Below are 19,724 nucleotides of genomic sequence, written 5' to 3'. Positions count from 1 at the left end.
GCAAGCTGGAGCCTATCCCAGCTGACTATGGGCAAGAGGTGGGGTACACCCTGGACAAGTCGCCAGGTTATCACAGGGCTGACACATAGAGACAAACAACCATTCACACTCATTCACACCTATGGTCAATTTAGAGCCACCAATTAACCTAACCTGCATGTTGGGACTGGTGTTACTGGGTCTGAAATGTACCGGAATGTTGTGTCTGAAATGTACCGGAATCTTCTACAAACACAACATTCTGGTACATTTCAGACCCAGTAACACCCTGAAGCAGAAACTGGTCCACCCTAAGGACAGAATAGCCAGACACAAACAGGACAACATAGTGTATGCAATTCAGTGCAGTGAGGAATGCACAGACTCGTATATTGGGGAAACAAAACAACCGCTTAACAGGCGCATGGCTCAACACAGGAGAGCTAGTTCCTCAGGCCAGGACTCTGCTGTCTTCTTCATCTTAACAACAAAGGACACTCATTTTAGGATTGCAACGTACGCATTCTAGCCAGAGAGGATCGTTGGTATGAGCGAGGAGTTAAAGAAGCCATTTTTGTCAACCTGGAATGGCCATCACTGAACAGAGGTAGTGGTCTAATGCCCCTTTTCCACCAAAGCAGTTCCAGGGCTGGTTCGGGGCCAGTGCTTAGTTTGGAACCGGGTTTTCTGTTTCCACTGACAAAGAACTGGCTCTGGGGCCAGAAAAAATGGTTCCAGGCTAGCACCAACTCTTTGCTGGGCCAGAGGAAAGAACCGCTTACCGGTATGTCAGCGGGGAAACTGGAACTGATTTGGTGGAAAAGGGGTATAAGACATCATTTATCAGCCACCTACAATGCAGTCCTTGGCACACTTTCCAGACAACTGAATGCACACCAAAACCCAGCTGTTTTCAGTCAGTGCGTTTACATGCACATAGAGAGAATCGAATTTCTGCCGTTGCTCGACTGAAATCGAAGTTCAAAATGCCATGTATACACCTTAATTCGGCTGAAATTGAACCGAACTTGATTTCTCGGAATCGAGCTACACGACCTAGATTATGCGATTTCTGCCGAGCTACTTAGTGCATGTATACCCTATTGAGCTACGTATTCGAGCTACTTACTTCAGCACTGCCCCTTCCGGAAGTGACGAGTGACGAGACCACAAGCAGGAAACACAACAGCCTCGGTCGGCATGACAACGGCATGAATCTTTTCTTTTTGTGGCATTGTTTGCACTGTTAAAATTCAACTCACTTACTGTATCACCAAAAAAATCTGTACAGCTGTTGCATAGCTGTGAATTGTGTACATAAACAAGTCACTGTATTTGTGTGTGTGTGTGTGTGTGTGTGTGTGTATATATATAGATGTCCAACATCTGAAGAATGTCAATAAAAACAAAACAATTGAACTTTGTGTGTTTATTAAGACATAAGTTAAATTGTAAGCAAAAAATGGACTTTAGAAAAATATTTTTTGTAAGCAAAAAATGGACTTTAGAAAAATATACAATTGTGCAAAATAAGTTGTCTTACAAAACAGTGGTCTGCACAGGACAGTTTGTAGCCATACAGTCTGTTAGAGCAAGCCTAACAGCTTGAGCACGGAACTTGTGAACACAGAACTGCCAGTGTTGCCAGATTGGGCGGTTTTAAGTGCATTTTGGCAGATTTGAACATGTTTTGGGCTGGAAAACGTCAGCAGTATCTGGCAACACTGCTGATAACTTTGTTTATACTCTTGAATAGCTCTTCTTCATGACGACAACCGGAAGTGTACCAACACGATGGGGCGTGTAGCGCCACCTGTGGCTCGGGTGCACAATGTACCTCACACAATAGCTCAATTAACTTGTGTGCATGTAGGATTGGATTTCTCTGGCACCCCTGCTGGGACCCTTAGCTCGATTACTGACAGTAGCTCGATTTGGATGTGCATGTGCATGAGTGACTCACAGGAGGACAGAGAGAACCAATGATCCTTTGATCACCCCAACGACTCTCTAGGCCGTTCACACCCGGCCCCCTGTGACCCACACCAACAGGATTAAACGACACCTTAGGATTACTTTTCATCCATGAGAGGATAAATACCTGATACTGCCATTAGTCAGACAGAACTGAAGAAGCCTTTCGGATGAGAGGTGAAACATCTTCAAGAATCTTCAAGCAAGTCCAGTTGCTCTCTTTTACCACCCACAGTTTATAAGATCAGTTGAGCTGCTGCAAGTCTCCCTGACAATCCTGTGATATGTATTCACGTTCATTGCTTTGTCAGGAGTTTCAGGTCAAAACTGGCTGGAAATTTATGCACATATCATACTGTATATGGTGAGCACTGATATGGTTCAGGCATTGATTTTAAAAAAAGAGCTGGCAGCCAATCGGGGAGAATTAAAACTTAAGAACAAATAATCATTTAAATTCAAGGTCAGAATCACAGTAACAGAGTGACAGAGACGCTCCTCTGTTTTCAGCAAATTCCCTTGTGTATTCACATCTTACAAATGTCTGAGCAATGCTTCTATCCGTTGTTGCGTCTGAGATCTGAATATCAATGTGCACAATTTTGTTATCAACTCCTCACTACATGCATGTAACTCTACTCAACAAAAATGGGTAAAATATTCGATGTCATGGATTTGGCATGGATTTGGTGTTGGCCTGCTGTCTTCTTGCTTATTCTCTTAATGCCTATTCAATCATATCCAACGATCAACACTATTAAAATAACATCTGTGTCACAAGTCTGGTAGAAAATGTCTTTCTGACAAACTGGTAAATTGAGAAGAGACTGCAGCCAAGCATGAGAAACCCAGGACATTTAACACATCAGCAATCTACTGAGAGTTGTCCAGGTGAATTGTGCAAAGAGAGAAAGCCTTCCAAAGCAGGACAAATCAATGAGTCTCTCTTTCTCTCTCTCTCTCCCTCCCTCCCTCCCCCTGTGGGCAAAAGCAGTTCTTCTAAAAGAACACCTGAATCAACCTAATGGAATGGAAAATTGGGGGAAATAGAGAAATGTACCCACAGGGATATCCTTTCCACTATGCAGTTTTCACATAGTTAATATGAAAATTTCTACAACCTTCACTCAGCACACAAGCCATTACCATTCAGGACTTATTCAGCGAAATGTCCGGCTGATAAAATGCGATTTCAAAAAGAATCTGCTGAACAACAGTGCATCTTAACTAGCCACAGGTCATCTTAATGTCAATTGCTCCAGCTGCCCAACCACTGCCCAGGCATTACTGAAGAGAAAAAAAAAATCATGAAACCTCCAGTGAGAAACATGCATGCCGGTAACAACCCTGAGGAATAATGGCTAAGTAAGGAAATCAGCCTCGAAGCTATTCACATTGAGATGACATTGAGATGAAATGGATGTTTTGCTTAAACTTGACATTTTTGCAAGCAGCTAGGCACACATCTCAAAGCAAGAAAATCCTGGTAGTTTTTTTTTTTTAATGAAGGTGTCAATGGGAGTGACATTAGACATACAACCTCCTCAACTTCAAGGGCACGTGTTACACAGCAGATAAAGAAAAAAACATGAACACATGCAATCCTTAGCAAGGTAAGAAGCATGAGACATGAGGCATGGCTGTAACAAGGCTTTCCAGCTGTCATCCAACCATTTCATCAGATCTTTAACTCAAAACAAAGTAAAAACAAGTGTTGCTAGGCAAAACAAACCTCGCCCGGTAGCACTTATGATGAATATGAAGGAAGATATTGTGAAAAAACGATTTTGACATTTTTGGTGACCTTGATCTTGACCTTGATTTGGACCTTGTGTGTGAACATACTTGGCCAATAAAGATGGTTCTGATTCTGATTCTCTGCTGCTCTCAGCCAATCAGAACACACTGTACTGCTTACTGCTCTCAGCTAATCAGAACACACCATACTTCTCTCACACCATACTTTGCGATTGTTACACTCTTATATTCTTACAGCACAATGACATAGTGGCTACTGCCTTTATATGAGACAGTAGCCACAAAAACCTTGACATTGAGTGGATGACCCCCAAAATTTTGGAGGTTCTATTTGAGACCAATGCCCATCTATCCTGAAAGTTTCATGAAGATTGGTCCAGCCATTTTCTCGTAACATTAACAAAAAAAGAAAGAAAGAAAGAAAGAAAGAAAGAAAGAAAGAAAGAAAGAAAGAAACCAACCCGACAGGATACAATACCTCGCCCACTGGTGGACTCTGTCCCAGGCGAGGTAATAACTGGTTACCTCATTTCCCAGTCACTGGGCTGCACAATATGTTGAATGTAGAGCATTGTCACAATATTGGCCTTTTCAGTAGTTATATTACTGATGTCTGCAGTGTGCTCTCTAACAAACCGCACTTTTTTCACCTCATTCATGGTTCTTCAGTGACATGGAACTCTTGCACCACATTTTTGATCTGCTGCTCTGGAAACATTACAGGGTAGCCTTATCACCTTGGAGGGTAGTGAACAACACTTATTTAAACATCACAGACACCCAAGTGCCATTATGATTGACAGGAGCAAAAATAATGGCATCCTTCCCACTCCAAGATCAGAACCAGTTCTGCTCTGTTGGACTCCTGGTTGTGTGCAGAAGTGGCTTCATACAGTTTCGAACTTGCAAACTTGCCAGTTCTCAGTGTGCCACAACGTGCCACAAATTGTGCTCTTTAAAAACTCCAACCAAATTCAGAGGTTAGACTAGGTATTTTATTGCCGCTTGAGTGAATTAATTTTGGTCTTATTTTCATGCAGACCAGGAGGCACAGTATTCCAGCAGGTAGTATTGCTGCCTCACAGCTCCAGGGTCCCCAGATCAATCATGAGCTGAGACTACGGTCTCTGGGGCGTATTCTCCCACTTCCCAGAAAACATTCCAGTAGGTGGACTGGCTATGCTAAATTGCCTCTAGGTATACATGAATGCGTTAATGTGTATGTGCATGGTGTCTTGTGATGGATTGGTGTCACATTCAGGGTGCATTCCACTTCCAGTGTTCTGGGGATATCTATCCCCAAATAATCTGAATCCACCATGACCCTCACTAGGAGAAAGAAGTTACTGAATATGAATGAAAGAAAAAATGAATAATGTAGCCCAACTGTGACATATTACTCATCTCATCTCATTATCTGTAGCCACTTTATCCTGTTCTACAGGGTCGCAGGCAAGCTGGAGCCTATCCCAGCTGACTACGGGCGAAAGGGTACACCCTGGACAAGTCGCCAGGTCATCACAGGGCTGACACATAGACACAGACAACCATTCACACTCACAGTCAATTTAGAGTCACCAGTTAACCTAACCTGCATGTCTTTGGACTGTGGGGGAAAACGGAGCACCCGGAGGAAACCCACGCAGACATGGGGAGAACATGCAAACTCCGTACAGAAAGGCCCTCGCCGGCCACGGGGCTCGAACCCAGACCTTCTTGCTGTGAGGCGACAGCGCTAACCACTACACCACCATGCCACATTACTAGTCCACTAATTTGTTTATACAACCCCAATTCCAAAAAAGTTAGGACGCTGTGTAAAAACAGAATACAATAATTTGCAAATCATGAAAACCCTATATTTCACTGAAAATAGTACAAATACAACATATCAAATGTTGAAATTGAGAAAGTTTATTGTTTTCTGAAAAATATATGTCCATTCTGAATTAATGTCAGCAACACGTTTCAAGAAATTTGGGACAGGAGCATGTTTACCACTGTGTTGCATCAGCTCTAATTTTAAGAACACTCTGTAAACATTTGGGAACTGAGGAGACCAATTGGTGTAGTTTTGAAAGAGAAATATTGTCCCATTCTTACCTGCTATACTGTACAATTTCAGTTGCTCAACAGTTCGGGGTCTCCTTTGTCATATTTAGCACTTCATAATGTGCCAAATGTTTTAAATGGGAGACAGGTCTGGACTGCCAGCTGGCCAGTTTAGCACCGGACTCTTTTACTACGGAGGCATGCAGTTTTAATATGTGCAGAAATCGGTTTGGCATTGTCATGCTGAAAGAAGGAAGGCCTTCCCTGAAAAGGATTTTGTCTGGATGGCAGCATATTGCTCTGAAACGTGTATATATCATTCAGCATTAATGATGCCTTCCCAGATGTACAAGCTCCCCATGTCATGTGCACTAATGCACCCTCATACCATCACAGATGCTGGCTTTTGAACTGTGCACTGATGACAAGCCGGATGGTCCCTCTCCTCTTTAGCCTGGAGGATGTAGTGTCAATGATTTCTAAAAATAATTTCTAATTTTGATTTGTCAGACCTCGGGATAATTTTCCACTTTGGCTCAGTCCATCATAAAAGAGCTCGGGCCCAGAGAAGGTGGTGATGTTTCGGGTTATTGTTTATATGCACTCATACATAAAAGGATTTTGTCTGGATGGCAGCATATTGCTCTGAAACGTGTATATATCATTCAGCATTAATGATGCCTTCCCAGATTTCCCAGGTTTTAATGTGCATTTGTGGATGCAGTGATGAACTGTTTTCACAGATGATGGTTTTCTGAAGTGTTCCTGAGCCCATACACTGAGTTCCACTACAGACTGCTTTTAATGCAGTGTCGCCTGAGGGCCTGAAGATCACAGGCATCCAGTGTCAGTTTTCAGTCTTGTCTCTTGCATACAGAGATTTCTCCAGATTCTCTGAAACTTTTAATGATATTAAGTACCATAGATGATGTGATCCCTGAATTCTTTGCAATTTTACATTGAGGAACATTATTCTTAAATTGTTGCACTGTTTGCCCTGTCTTTCACAGAGCGGTGAACCCCTCCCCTTCTTTACTTCTGAGAAACTCAGCCTTTCTGGGATGCTCTTTTGATACCCAATCATGTTAAGCCAGTATCTCACTGGGCTGCGACACCTTGCGACGAACTGCAAACATCATTCGCAAGAGAGTTTCAAAAGTGTCTTGAAACATTCGCGGGGCTTCTCAATTCCCTCGCATGAGCAGCAAAGTGTCGCTCCTTCGTTGCTGAAATTTTGAACATGTTCAAAAAATTCGTGTGACAAAATTTCTCTCAAAATAGCCACAAATGCATCGCTGGTGTCGCAAAGCCGTCGCGAACCCTTCTCAAGTCAGTTTCCGTGAGGCTTCCTCTACTTCCCTGCCTGCCGAGGGAAAGCCGGGCTGTGACAGCCTGTGACTATTTGGAGACACAACAATTGTGGTAAAATATGCGAATATCAATTCAGTGTGATTCCAAGTGAAAATTGTCACTAATTTGCATGTTTTATAGCAATTGTTGTGTCTCCAACTAGTCGCGGGCTGTCGCAGCTCAGTGAGATACTACCCTTACTGACCTGTTGCCAATTAACCTAATTAGTTTGTTTAACATTACACAACTTTTACAGTCTTTTGGTGCCCCTGTTCCAACTTTTCTGAAACATGTTGCTGACATCAAATTCAAAATGAGCATATATTTTTCAAAAAACAATTAAATGTCTCAGTTTCAACATCTGATATGTTGCCTTTGCACTATTTTCAATGAAATATAGGCTTTCCATGATTTGCAAACTTCACATTCTGTTTTTATTTATGTTTTACACAGTAACCCAATTTTTTTCTGGAATTGGGGTTGCATATATCGCACAGAATAGCACAATCCCATCATGGTATTCATGTTCCATGTTTATCTCTACCACTTGGTATTCTGCATAATTCTCAAGCTGTGGCGAGAAGGTAGTTCCTTAACACATATTTGATCTCTTCAAAAGCAATTATCTTCCCTCATTAAGAAATCTTGCTTAATGTAATTACTTTGTAGTTAAAATATTCATTTCATCCTCTGGACGTGTGGTACAATACTAGTTTTATTCAAGAACAATTATATTTAATGAGATCAGACAATTTAATCTGTGCAGAGTGGCATCCAGTGCACTAGTGTATTAGGAGGCTGTGAGCTCAAAAGAATGATGAGGCTCTTCGGCCAATGACAAGACGAGAATCAATAACATGGCCCTCCTCCATGGCCAGCTGCTGACCTTCTTCTTTACAACCATGTACCAGCTTCACCAGATTCCTTTTCTCTGCTTGTCAGTTTTTAATATGATGCTCATGCATGGAGCTCTGTACAAGGTGGCTCCATTTTATTAGATTAAAAAGCACAGTCGAGTGGATTTGAAACACAAACAGCATAATTAGCTGTAATAATGAACTCAAAAACTGTTTTATGCAGATTAGACAAGCACTTTTTCATTGTAACCAAAGAGCAAACATTGGAAACATTGCTATGCCAGGACTGCTATGCAGAGGAAGCATGCATTGAAGTTTCTTAAATAGTCTGAGAAATGGTGACTCATTTGCCTTCATCATTGCTTCTTCCATGTCTAAGCCATCAAGATTAAATTATAGTTGTAGGTCTGGATCAGGCTGCCAATTTATTTCAGCAGAAGAAACACAGGAGGAGTATTATATGGAAGCTACCACTACCGTAATGGGACTCACTGGCAATAGTAATTTTACCAGTGATTTGACCCATAACAGTAAAAGGACAGGGCAGAAAATGTTCATGACACCATCTAGTGTAACATATAAAATCACTAAAGCTGAAAAAGTAGTGATAAAGTGGTCAAATTGTGTAGATTTTATGGCAAGGCACGCTTTTCAGTGACATTTACTCCTAATCTACCAAAGTGCTGGAGGCTTCCAGTCTTCAGTGTTGTCATCCTGATCTTAATGAGTGCTGCTAAATTTAGCCCATGAACGCTCTCGGTTTGGCCTCCCAGGCAAGTTTGACAGTGACATGCACTTTATATAGCGTAGTTCTGTTATGCTACTGGCTGTTGGTTCATCAATCAAACTAGATTGTGAATGTGCTCGAAATGACATTGTTTCCTATAATGAGTATTCAAAACACATAATATACAATAGGCTTTGTGGTGAAAGAATAAAAAGTAAGTTAAAAAAAAAAGAAGCAAGAACTAACACGGGGAACTTTTATAAGCAATATACTGAATGTCCCTGGGAGCTGATCTGTGCTGAATGATGGATCTGTAATCTCCAGGGAAAACACAGACAGATGAGAGCTGACATTCACTGAAGCAACTACATTGAAATATGACAAAAGCAATTAAAGGGAAAACGGCAGATTGAAAGCATTAATTATTTTACAAATCACTTATGGGACAAGTTTTGCATTATGGGTGCCTGAACTGCCACCTAACTTGTCCATACACAAGACAAATAAACAACAAAACATGTTAATCTCAATAAATAACCTGCACCTGCACTATGGCCCTAATTACACTGCTGTAACCATCAATTAAGAATATAGTGACGAACACCACAGCAGTATCTCACTTCAAAAAGAGAGATTACATGAGAGCAACTGAGTTGTAACTGAGCCAGAACTGATAAATTTGTTTATACGGCTCTTACCCTGCTGACTCCACGGCCACGGTCCTCACCATAGTTCGTCCCAAGGATTTCAAAGAAGATGTTGGGGTTTGTGCCATTATCATTGAATTCCAGCAAATTTGTCAGACCACTCACTCCACTCTGAAAAAGCAAATACAATATTCATGATTTATTTCATTCATTATACATATTACTTTATTTGGTAACACTTTACAATAAGGTTCTATTAATACACATTGCTTAACACAGTAGGAAGCATTACAAAAAAGATAAGTAATAAGTCTATTAACCAAGAATTAATGAGAACAGTGATAAATTAAATTCTACTTAATTTTTAAGTATTAGTAAGGATGCATTAAGTAAAGAATAACACATGCTCATTAAGCGTGGGAACACACATTCCCTCACCAGCCTGTCTTTCTTCTCTCTGCTGAACTTAATATGATTAAAAACAAAAAACAGCATACAAAGAAACCAGAAAGCTCAAATTCCTCTGTCCTGAGAATTCTCCTGTGGTGAAAAACTTATTGACTATCACAAAGCGCTGATACCCGAGACTCATAAGCGTCTCCGAACAGAGAACATTACCATATCAATTATTATATGTTAGGCATGTAATGATATATTGTGTGATGATAAATCACAGAACAAATTTATGATGATTCAAATAAATGAAAAAAAAAAAAGATCCGCGATTATCATCAGGCTATGTAACTTGTTTTCCTAGCTGAAATTGTGTTGTTTAGACAGCAGATAGTGAGATAACATACAATAGTGCAAATGGAAGTATCACAGTTCCAGTGCCATGAAAACACACACACACACACACACACACATACACTTAAAATGGAAAATAACTGTTTGACTGTATAAATAGATTAAACAAGAAACCAGAGCTATCACTGCACCAAAGACCCAAGAATCCAGAGATTTAATTTTTAAGTTATTGTAAGAATCTCAATCATATCTGGAACATATCTACAGATTTTTTTTTTTGACAAAGTTGTGATCAAAGAGTACCCAACATGGATTTCATCATATATGGGTTATAGTTTGAAATATCTGGGCAAAACCATCTCTGGATTCTTGGGTATTTTGCACAGTATATCTTTTTACAGACTGCTGAAAGCAAAAGAAAAGAGAAGAAAATGGAGGTAATATAAATGTTCATGAATAGTTCTTTTAAAAAATGCCTATTTGTTTTTAACTTAAAAAAAAACTAATAAAAGGAATCTTATTAGGCTATTATATGCAGGTAAATAATTATTGTTGATTATTAAGAAAGTGAAACTTTTTTATTTAACAAAATGAATATTTAAATTGATACAGAATAGGAAAATAAATGTTGCATTTTTTGGTAAAAAAAAGATGTCTTCATTTAAATTTTTTTTCAAAAATATTGTGGGAAAATTTATTCATGAATACAACATCATGAATTAAATCCTGACTTTGGTGACTCGTGACATGCCAATATGTTTTTCTTTGCTAAATGACAACATGTTAAAAAAATCTATTTATTATTCAGTTTGCCATAGACGTTACTGTGAATGAGCCGTTACCATTAAAAAAAAGAGGATGGCATATGCACATTAATATAAACCCAGAATTTATGTTACAGCCAGAACTACTGTTAGAGCTGCATGTATTGAAAATTAATCAACACCTTCTGATTTGAGAATTTTACCTCAGTGTGGTGTAATAAACATTATTATACGGTTAATACTAAACAATTCATTCATTCATTTACCAAACATGAATTAATCACAGTCATAACATATTTTGTATATTAAGTTATTATTACAGCCAGTTTTGTATATTAAGTTATATATACAGCCAGTTGTTACTGGCTGTAACATAAATTATTATTAATTTATAAGCATTAATTAATGTGACAAAAATGTAAGTGATAGGAATTAAGTACTGCTTAAATGATGTCTGTGATGTATTAACTGGTCTTAACTTACTCTTTAGCAAAATCCTACATAAAGTGTAAGTGATCATATTTAACAATTTGTATAAAAAAAAAATGAAGCATCCATCCGTCATCATCTGTAGCCACTTATCTTGTGCAGGGTCACAGGCAAGCTGGAGCCTATCCCAGCTGACTATGGGCAAGAGGTGGGGTACACCCTGGACAAGTCACCAGGTCATCACAGGGCTGACACAGAGACAAACAACCATTCACACCTACAGTCAATTAAGAGCCACCAATTAATCTAACCTGCGTGTATTTGGACTGTGGGGGCAAACCCACACAGACAACATGCAAACTCCACACAGAAAGGCCCCCGTCAGCTGCTGGGCTCGAGCCCAGGATCTTCTTGCTGTGAGGTGACAATCCTAACCACTACACCACCGTGCTGCCCCCAAAAAACGAAGCATTAATGCATTTTCTATGAATGTACTACAAAAGCATTACCATGTAATTTGCGACATTAAGATCTGGATGAAGTCCAATTTATTTTAAAGACAGTAAATGCAGACAAACATATTAATTGGTCTCAAACATCTTTTTACTGCCCATTCTGACCTATGTATGTATTAACATTGATGAAGTCCAGGTCAGTTTGTCCATAATGTTCGGATCATTTCTGACTTATAACTCACATTACCACTCATATAGTTCATATTAGATTACTTATCAAAATAAGCTTACTACACCTTTGGAATATTGCTTGATTCCCCCTCAATACTCAACAGTAAACATGCAGAAACACTAGTTCCTGCCTTCACTAATTTCCACCCTGAGTACTGCAATGTTCTCTTTCTGCTAAAAAAACACAGTAGATTTCAATATATTTAAACCTGTGCAGCTTCACTTACACCAAAGATCAGCCCACATTTTCCTTATACTATAAACTGCACTGGTTACCTGTCCATTTCCATCTTCAAGGCCATCCACTGCTGACCTTTTTCATCACTGGGATGGAATATGGAGTTATAATTATATATATATATATATATATATATATATATATATATATATATATATATATATATATATGTGTGTGTGTGTGTGTGTGTATATGTAAAGACAAATTCATAAAGAAAATGGCAGATGAGGAACCTAAGCAGGAGTGACATGTACAGTAAGGGAAACACAATACTGTAATTATAACTCCATATTCCATCCCAGTGATGAAAAAGATCAGCAGTGGATGGCCTTGAAGATGGAAATGGACAGGTAACCGGTGCAGTTTATAGTGTGTGTATATATATATATATATATATATATATATGTATGTGTTTGAACATGAACATTTTTGTTTTATTCCATAAACTACTGACAAAATTCCCTCCAAATTCCACGTAAAAATATCATCACTAAGAGCATTTAATTGCAGAAAATGACAACTGGTCAAAAATAACCACAAGATGAAGTGTTTGCAGACCTTGAATAATGAATAGAAATCAAGATTATATTCAATTTTTACACAATACTAATGTTTGAACTTAGGATGGGTTCAGAAATCAGTATTTGGTGGAATAACCCTGACATTTAATCACAGCTTTCATGCATCTTGGCATGCTCTCCACCAGTCTTTCACGTTGCTTATGGGTGACTTTATGCCACTCCTGGTGCAAAAATTCAATCAGCTCTGCTCTGTTTGATGGCTTGATGATGACCATCCATCTTCCTCTTGATCACATTCCAGAGGTCTTCAGTAGAGTTCAGGTCTGGAGATTGGGCTGACCATGATAGGGTCTTGATCTTATGGGCCTCTATCCACACCTTGATTGATCTGGCTGAGTGGCATGGAGCATTGTCCTGCTGGAAAACCCAATCCTCAGACTTATGGATTGTCAGAGCAGAAGGAAGCAAGTTTTCTTCCAGGATAACCTTGTACATGGCTTGACATATGTGTCCTTCACAAACAAAACCTTGCTCCATTCCAGCCTTACTGAAGCACCCCCAAATATCACCCATCCTCCACCAAATTTCACAATGGTTGCAAGACATTGTGGCCTGTAGGCCTCTTCAAGTCTAACCATTAGATGACCAGGTGTTGGGAAAAGCTGGGAAAAGATTGGACTCATCAGAGAAGATGACCTTACTCCAGTCCTCTACAGTCCAATCCTTATGGTCTTTAGCAAGCCTCAGCCTGGCTCTTCTTTGCTTCTCATTGATGAAAGGCTTTTATATATCTCATCTCATTATCTCTAGCCGCTTTATCCTGTTCTACAGGGTTGCAGGCAAGCTAGAGCCTATCCCAGCTGACGACAGGCGAAAGGCAGGGTACACCCTGGACAAGTCACCAGGTCATCACAGGGCTGACACATAGACACAGACAACCATTCACACTCACACCTACGGTCAATTTAGAGTCACCAGTTAACCTAACCTGTGTGTCTCTGGACTGTGGGAGAAACCGGAGCACCCGGAGGAAACCCATGCGGACACGGGGAGAACATGCAAACTCCGCACAGAAAGGCCCTCGACGGCCACGGGGCTCGAACCCGGACCTTCTTGCTGTGAGGCAACAGTGCTAACCACTACACCACCGTGCTGCCCACTTATATATACAACCCCGATTCCAAAAAAGTTGGGACAAAGTACAAATTGTAAATAAAAACAGAATGCAATGATGTGGAAGTTTCAAAATTCCATATTTTATTCAGAATAGAACATAGATGACATATCAAATGTTTAAACTGAGAAAATGTATCATTTAAAGAGAAAAATTAGGTGATTTTAAATTTCATGACAACAACACATCTCAAAAAAGTTGGAACAAGGCGATGTTTACCACTGTGAGACATCCCCTTTTCTCTTTACAACAGTCTGTAAACATCTGGGGACTGAGGAGACAAGTTGCTCAAGTTTAGGGATAGGAATGTTAACCCATTCTTGTCTAATGTAGGATTCTAGTTGATCAACTGTCTTAGGTCTTTTTTGTCATATCTTCTGTTTTATGATGCGCCAAATGTTTTCTATGGGTGAAAGATCTGGACTGCAGGCTGGCCAGTTCAGTACCCGGACCCTTCTTCTACGCAGCCATGATGCTGTAATTGATGCAGTATGTGGTTTGGCATTGTCATGTTGGAAAATGCAAGGTCTTCCCTGAAAGAGACGTCGTCTGGATGGGAGCATATGTTGCTCTAGAACCTGGATATACCTTTCAGCACTGATGGTGCCTTTCCAGATGTGTAAGCTGCCCATGCCACACGCACTAATGCAACCCCATACCATCAGAGATGCAGGCTTCTGAACTGAGCACTGATAACAACTTGGGTCGTCCTTCTCCTCTTTAGTCCGAATGACACGGCGTCCCTGATTTCCATAAAGAACTTCAAATTTTGATTCGTCTGACCCAGGGATGTGATTTTTCCGCGAATTCGCGGAATTCCGCTTTTTTCACCTCAAAATTTGAAAAAAAAATTTTTTTCCGATTTTTCGCTCAAATATCCGCATTCATCCTATTCGTTCCGACTTTCAGTAATTCCGTCATTGAGATGAAATGAGGTACGTGATTGGCCCATCGCTCTGTAACAACCAATGAACGCGCTTGTTAGATAGCTGTACGTAAGCTCGCCTCAAACAGAGTTGAAAGATGGCAGCGTCCGTGATCGAGCGTAAAGATGCAAATCGAGTTAAAGAAATCGGCAGAATAATGAAAAACAAGTTCCGCTGGGAATGGTTGGAGAAAGAGGTTGCTACAGACGTTGGATATAAGACTGTGAGACATTTGTTCAGGTCGGGGCGGATCGTCTCTCGCTCAGGGGCAGAGAGAGATGGCGTGCTTGCTGGAGGCCCCTCTACGCATCAGTGTGTTATCTGTGAGTGTGTGTCGTTTGGTCACGAACAAACTCAGCTTTTTATGTGTGCGTTTTGTCCGACGTGGCAGAGCCGAGTGTGTTTGACAGGACACGGTTGTCTGGGTCGAGCTAGTGGGCTTTGTGTGTGTGTTTAGGGAGGCGAAAGGTTGGCTGACGGTCACCCGGAATGAGTTCACGTACCGGCGCGCTGGGCGGAGAGGAAAGGAAAGAGAGGAGGAGATGCTGTTCGTCATTTAGTCCTCGGAAATATTTCCACTTTGGGTGTAAAATGACTGGAACATTTGCTCAGGGAACAGAGCCGACACCAGAGTTAGCTCCTGAGTTAGCACGGCTTGCTAGTAGCAGTGAAGTTCTGTTACTTTACACTCAGGCTTGTTGCTACTTAGCCATGTAACTAGCAAGAGCTTTAACGCACCGCTTAAACACAAGTCTGTCAAGGCCATTTATTTATAATTTAATCCTATTTTGGAGCATGTATAGCTTCTTCTGGCTACATAGAAAGTCAAAATATGTGTTGCAGCTGCCTGCTCTGGCTAACAGGCTAGTGAAAGTGAGCGCTGCGCAGCTGGAAACGCCCCCTGTCGTGTTGCTCCACCACGCTGATGAAGAGGAAATCTGTTGCGCTGAAGACCAAACCGCTCCATAAGGCATATAGAGTGCACTAGAGAGACGACAGGGGCCCCCTGTGTAGGGCACTTGTATAAGAAGGAGGAAGTGATTTGGGATTGAGCCTTCATTGTGTGTATATGGAGGCTACTATATAAAGTTAGTTTCGTTTTAGAGAAGTGTCAACATCATCTTGACCAGTGTTATCAGCCAGGTTGTTAAATTTATTTATTTATTTTTTAAATTATTTTTAAAAAAAGTATAATAATTATGAATGAATGAATGAATGAATGAAATGAACTTAATTAAATTTACAACCAATGTAGATACATTACATTATTTACACATTACCGTGATATCTAAGGCATAATTAACAAAATTTACAGCAATAAAAAAAAATTAAGGGTGGCACGGTGGTGTAGCAGTCAGCACTGTCGCCTCACAGCAAGAAGGTCCGGATTCGAGCCCCGTGGCCGGCGAGGGCCTTTCTGTGCGGAGTTTGCATGTTCTCCCCGTGTCTGCGTGGGTTTCCTCCAGGTGCTCCGTTTTCCCACACAATCCAAAGACATGCAGGTTAGGTTAACTGGTGACTCTAAATTGACCGTAGGTGTGAATGTGAGTGTGAATGGTTGTCTGTGTCTATGTGTCGGCCCTGTGATGACCTGGCGACTTGTCCAGGGTGTACCCCGCCTTTCAGAAATATGAGTAGAAATATTAGAGATATTGGCTTCTTCACAGACTTCTGATTGGATTGAATGGATTCAGCAAACACATTTTTTGTGAATGTTGTTTAGTGAAAAAGTGATTTTTATTCTTGCATATGAAAATCCTCAAGTGAGTGAACATTGTACAGTTCTGTATATGAGTCAATTTCACAGAAAACATTTTTTTTTTTTTTGTCCAGACGTGTTTTGTTTACATTTTGAGATTTCTAAAACCTTTTTATCGTCTCATATGATAAAACATTATCAGTTCTACCTTGCATTTCAAAATTTGACTACTTTGGTTCATTGACTACTTTATCCCCCCACCAGGGCGCTGCCCTGGACCAGCTGGGGGCCTGCGGCCCCCAGACCCCCGGCTAAAATTTTCAGATAATTTCACCAGCCCCAAATCACATCCCTGCTGACCACAGAACAGTTTTCCACTTTGCCACAGTCCATTTTAAATGAGCCTTGGCCCAGAGAAGACGTCTGCGCTTCTGGATCATGTTTAGATACGGCTTCTTCTTTGAACTATAGAGTTTTAGCTGGCAACGGCTGATAGCACGGTGAATTGTGTTCACAGATAATGTTCTCTGGAAATATTCCTGAGCCCATTTTGTGATTTCCAATACAGAAGCATGCCTGTATGTGATGCAGTGCCGTCTAAGGGCCCGAAGATCACGGGCACCCAGTATGGTTTTCCGGCCTTGACCCTTACGCACAGAGATTCTTCTAGATTCTCTGAATCTTTTGATGATATTATGCACTGTAGATGATGATATGTTCAAACTCTTTGCAATTTTACACTGTCGAATTCCTTTCTGATATTGCTCCACTATTTGTCAGCGCAGAATTAGGGGGATTGGTGATCCTCTTCCCATCTTTACTTCTGAGAGCCGCTGCCACTCCAAGATGCTCTTTTTATACCCAGTCATGTTAATGACCTATTGCCAATTGACCTAATGAGTTGCAATTTGGTCCTCCAGCTGTTCCTTTTTTGTACCTTTAACTTTTCCAGCCTCTTATTGCCCCTGTCCCAACTTTTTTGAGATGTGTTGCTGTCATGAAATTTCAAATGAGCCAGTATTTGGCATGAAATTTCAAAATGTCTCACTTTCGACATTTGATATGTTGTCTATGTTCTATTGTGAATACAATATCAGTTTTTGAGATTTGTAAATTATTGCATTCCGTTTTTATTTACAATTTGTACTTTGTCCCAACTTTTTGGAATCAGGGTTTTATATATATATCTCAGCTGGATAGTACAGTGGTAATGCTCACTTTCTACGACGCAGGGGATCGGGGTTCGAGTCCCGGTCGGGGCAAAACATCATCCAGTAAGGGTCCTTACTAACCCTAAACCTATAGAAAGGGAGCATGGTGAATAAAGGGGCACCCAGGAAGTACAACTCACTCTCCATACCAGAGGCACTTGAAACTGCCAACCTACTAACCCTAAACCTATCAGTCTACCTCAGGAATGAGTGAAGACATAACTGATAGAGTCATACCGGCTCAGACGTCGCCCGGGTCAACAAGGTCTGCGTCAGTTGCTAGGGAACCAGGGCAAACTGATGAGAAATGGGCTACTGGAACAAGACATCGATGGATGAGGACAGAAAATACGGATTTGCTGGAATGCTACTATACAAGCAATCCCAGAGAGAGGGGATACATGCAGCGAATGTGGGACCATTGGATACTTCGAAACCCACAATCAAGGCTAACAAAGAAACATCTGTAATTGAAATCTACTATCACAACTAGAGATTAATGAAATGGCAAGGGGGAGCCAGGAAGACAGGTCAGTGGGGAGATGTCATCACAACCAGAGATTGGGTACCAGCCTCAACACAAGAGCTGCTGACCTGAGAAGGAAGATCGTGACCCAACTGGAAACCTGGAGCCCCCAACGAATACCGAAGCTAAGTTGCCAAGTACCTTCAGAAGATCTACTAGTAGATGTGAATGCTGCTCTGAAGACAATCTCCACAAGAACCATCACTGAGACCAACAAGCTGATACACAGTACAGCAACAGTAATCATGGAGATGCTTGGACACAAGGTGGGCTCGGGACATAACAAACAGTATCCACCATGGAAGAGATGATTAGAGGCCAAGATAAAGGCAGCATGGAGAGAAGTTAGCCAGGTAGCTGAACTACAGAAAGGGAGCATGGTGAATAAAGGGGCACCCAGGAAGTACAACTCACTCTCCATACCAGAGGCACTCGAAACTGCCAAACAGTGACGAACAGCTCTGGCCACCCGGTTGAAGAGATACACCAAGGAAGGAGAGGCCAGGAGAATAAACAAGCTGTTCTCCACTGAACCAGCCAAGGTGTACTCTCAGTGGCAGGGGAACAACAACTGGTCAGACCCACAAAGAGCTGAGGTGGAAAAATACTGGAAAGACATATGGGAAAGAAAGGCATCACACAACACCGATGCCCAATGGTTAGTGGACATCTGACCACTAACGAGAGCTGACCACAGCAACCTCCCAGAACAAGAACCAGTAACCATCTCAATGGCAGACGTCCAAGAAAGAGTGTCAAAGATGAAGAGCTGGACAGCACCAGGCCCCGATATGATCCATACGTACTGGCTGAAGAAGCTAACTACACTCCATGAACGCCTACACTGTAAAAAAAAAATAGTTGAGAATACTTGGAATTTCCAGGCAACCGTCTGCATTAAGAATTTTATGTTTTGCCAACGATGTGCCCATGATAATCCAAACTATGATAAAACTGTTATCTTTATTAAGAATTCTTAATTAAGTCAATTTTCAATTCCTCATTCGGCCAACATAGATTTCTCTTTTTGCTGAACAGTGGCATTCACAGTAGTGCAAAAAGGCAATCACAATTTTTTTTTTTAGGGTTTTTTTTCACCTCTATTTGGATAGGACAGCATATGAGCGGGAGAAATGGGGAGGGATCGGGAAATGACCTCGGGTCGGAACCGAACCGAACCTGGGTCTCCGGATTTATGGTATGGCGCCTTATCCACCTGAGCCACGATGCCCCCGAGGTTATCACAATTTATCATTAAACTATACATGCCTTTTTTCATTGTTCTACACAATTACAAAACTTCAATATTGAAATAAAGTTTTTAAAACCCACGTTGTGGGTGTGGCTCAGGTGGCTAAGGCGCCATACCATAAATCCGGGGACCCTGGTTCGATTCTGACCCGAGGTCATTTCCCGATCCCTCCCCGTCCCTCTCTCCTGCTCATTTCCTGTCTCTACA

At 41.0% G+C, this 19,724-nt stretch overlaps 1 protein-coding gene across 1 annotated transcript in view; it reads right to left on the bottom strand.

Moving 5' to 3' along the window:
* The window catches only part of grid2 (glutamate receptor, ionotropic, delta 2), a 1,182,816-nt gene that overhangs the window by 330,484 nt on the left and 832,608 nt on the right, over positions 1-19,724 (bottom strand). The window contains exon 8 of the mRNA XM_060930811.1: positions 9,396-9,515. Within this exon, the coding sequence (XP_060786794.1) occupies positions 9,396-9,515 (120 nt within the window). The remainder of the gene's footprint in view (positions 1-9,395; positions 9,516-19,724) is intronic.

This window comes from Neoarius graeffei, chromosome 10 (assembly GCF_027579695.1).
Source record: "Neoarius graeffei isolate fNeoGra1 chromosome 10, fNeoGra1.pri, whole genome shotgun sequence".
Lineage (NCBI taxonomy): Eukaryota > Metazoa > Chordata > Actinopteri > Siluriformes > Ariidae > Neoarius > Neoarius graeffei.
This window is presented reverse-complemented; position numbering and strand designations above follow the sequence as displayed.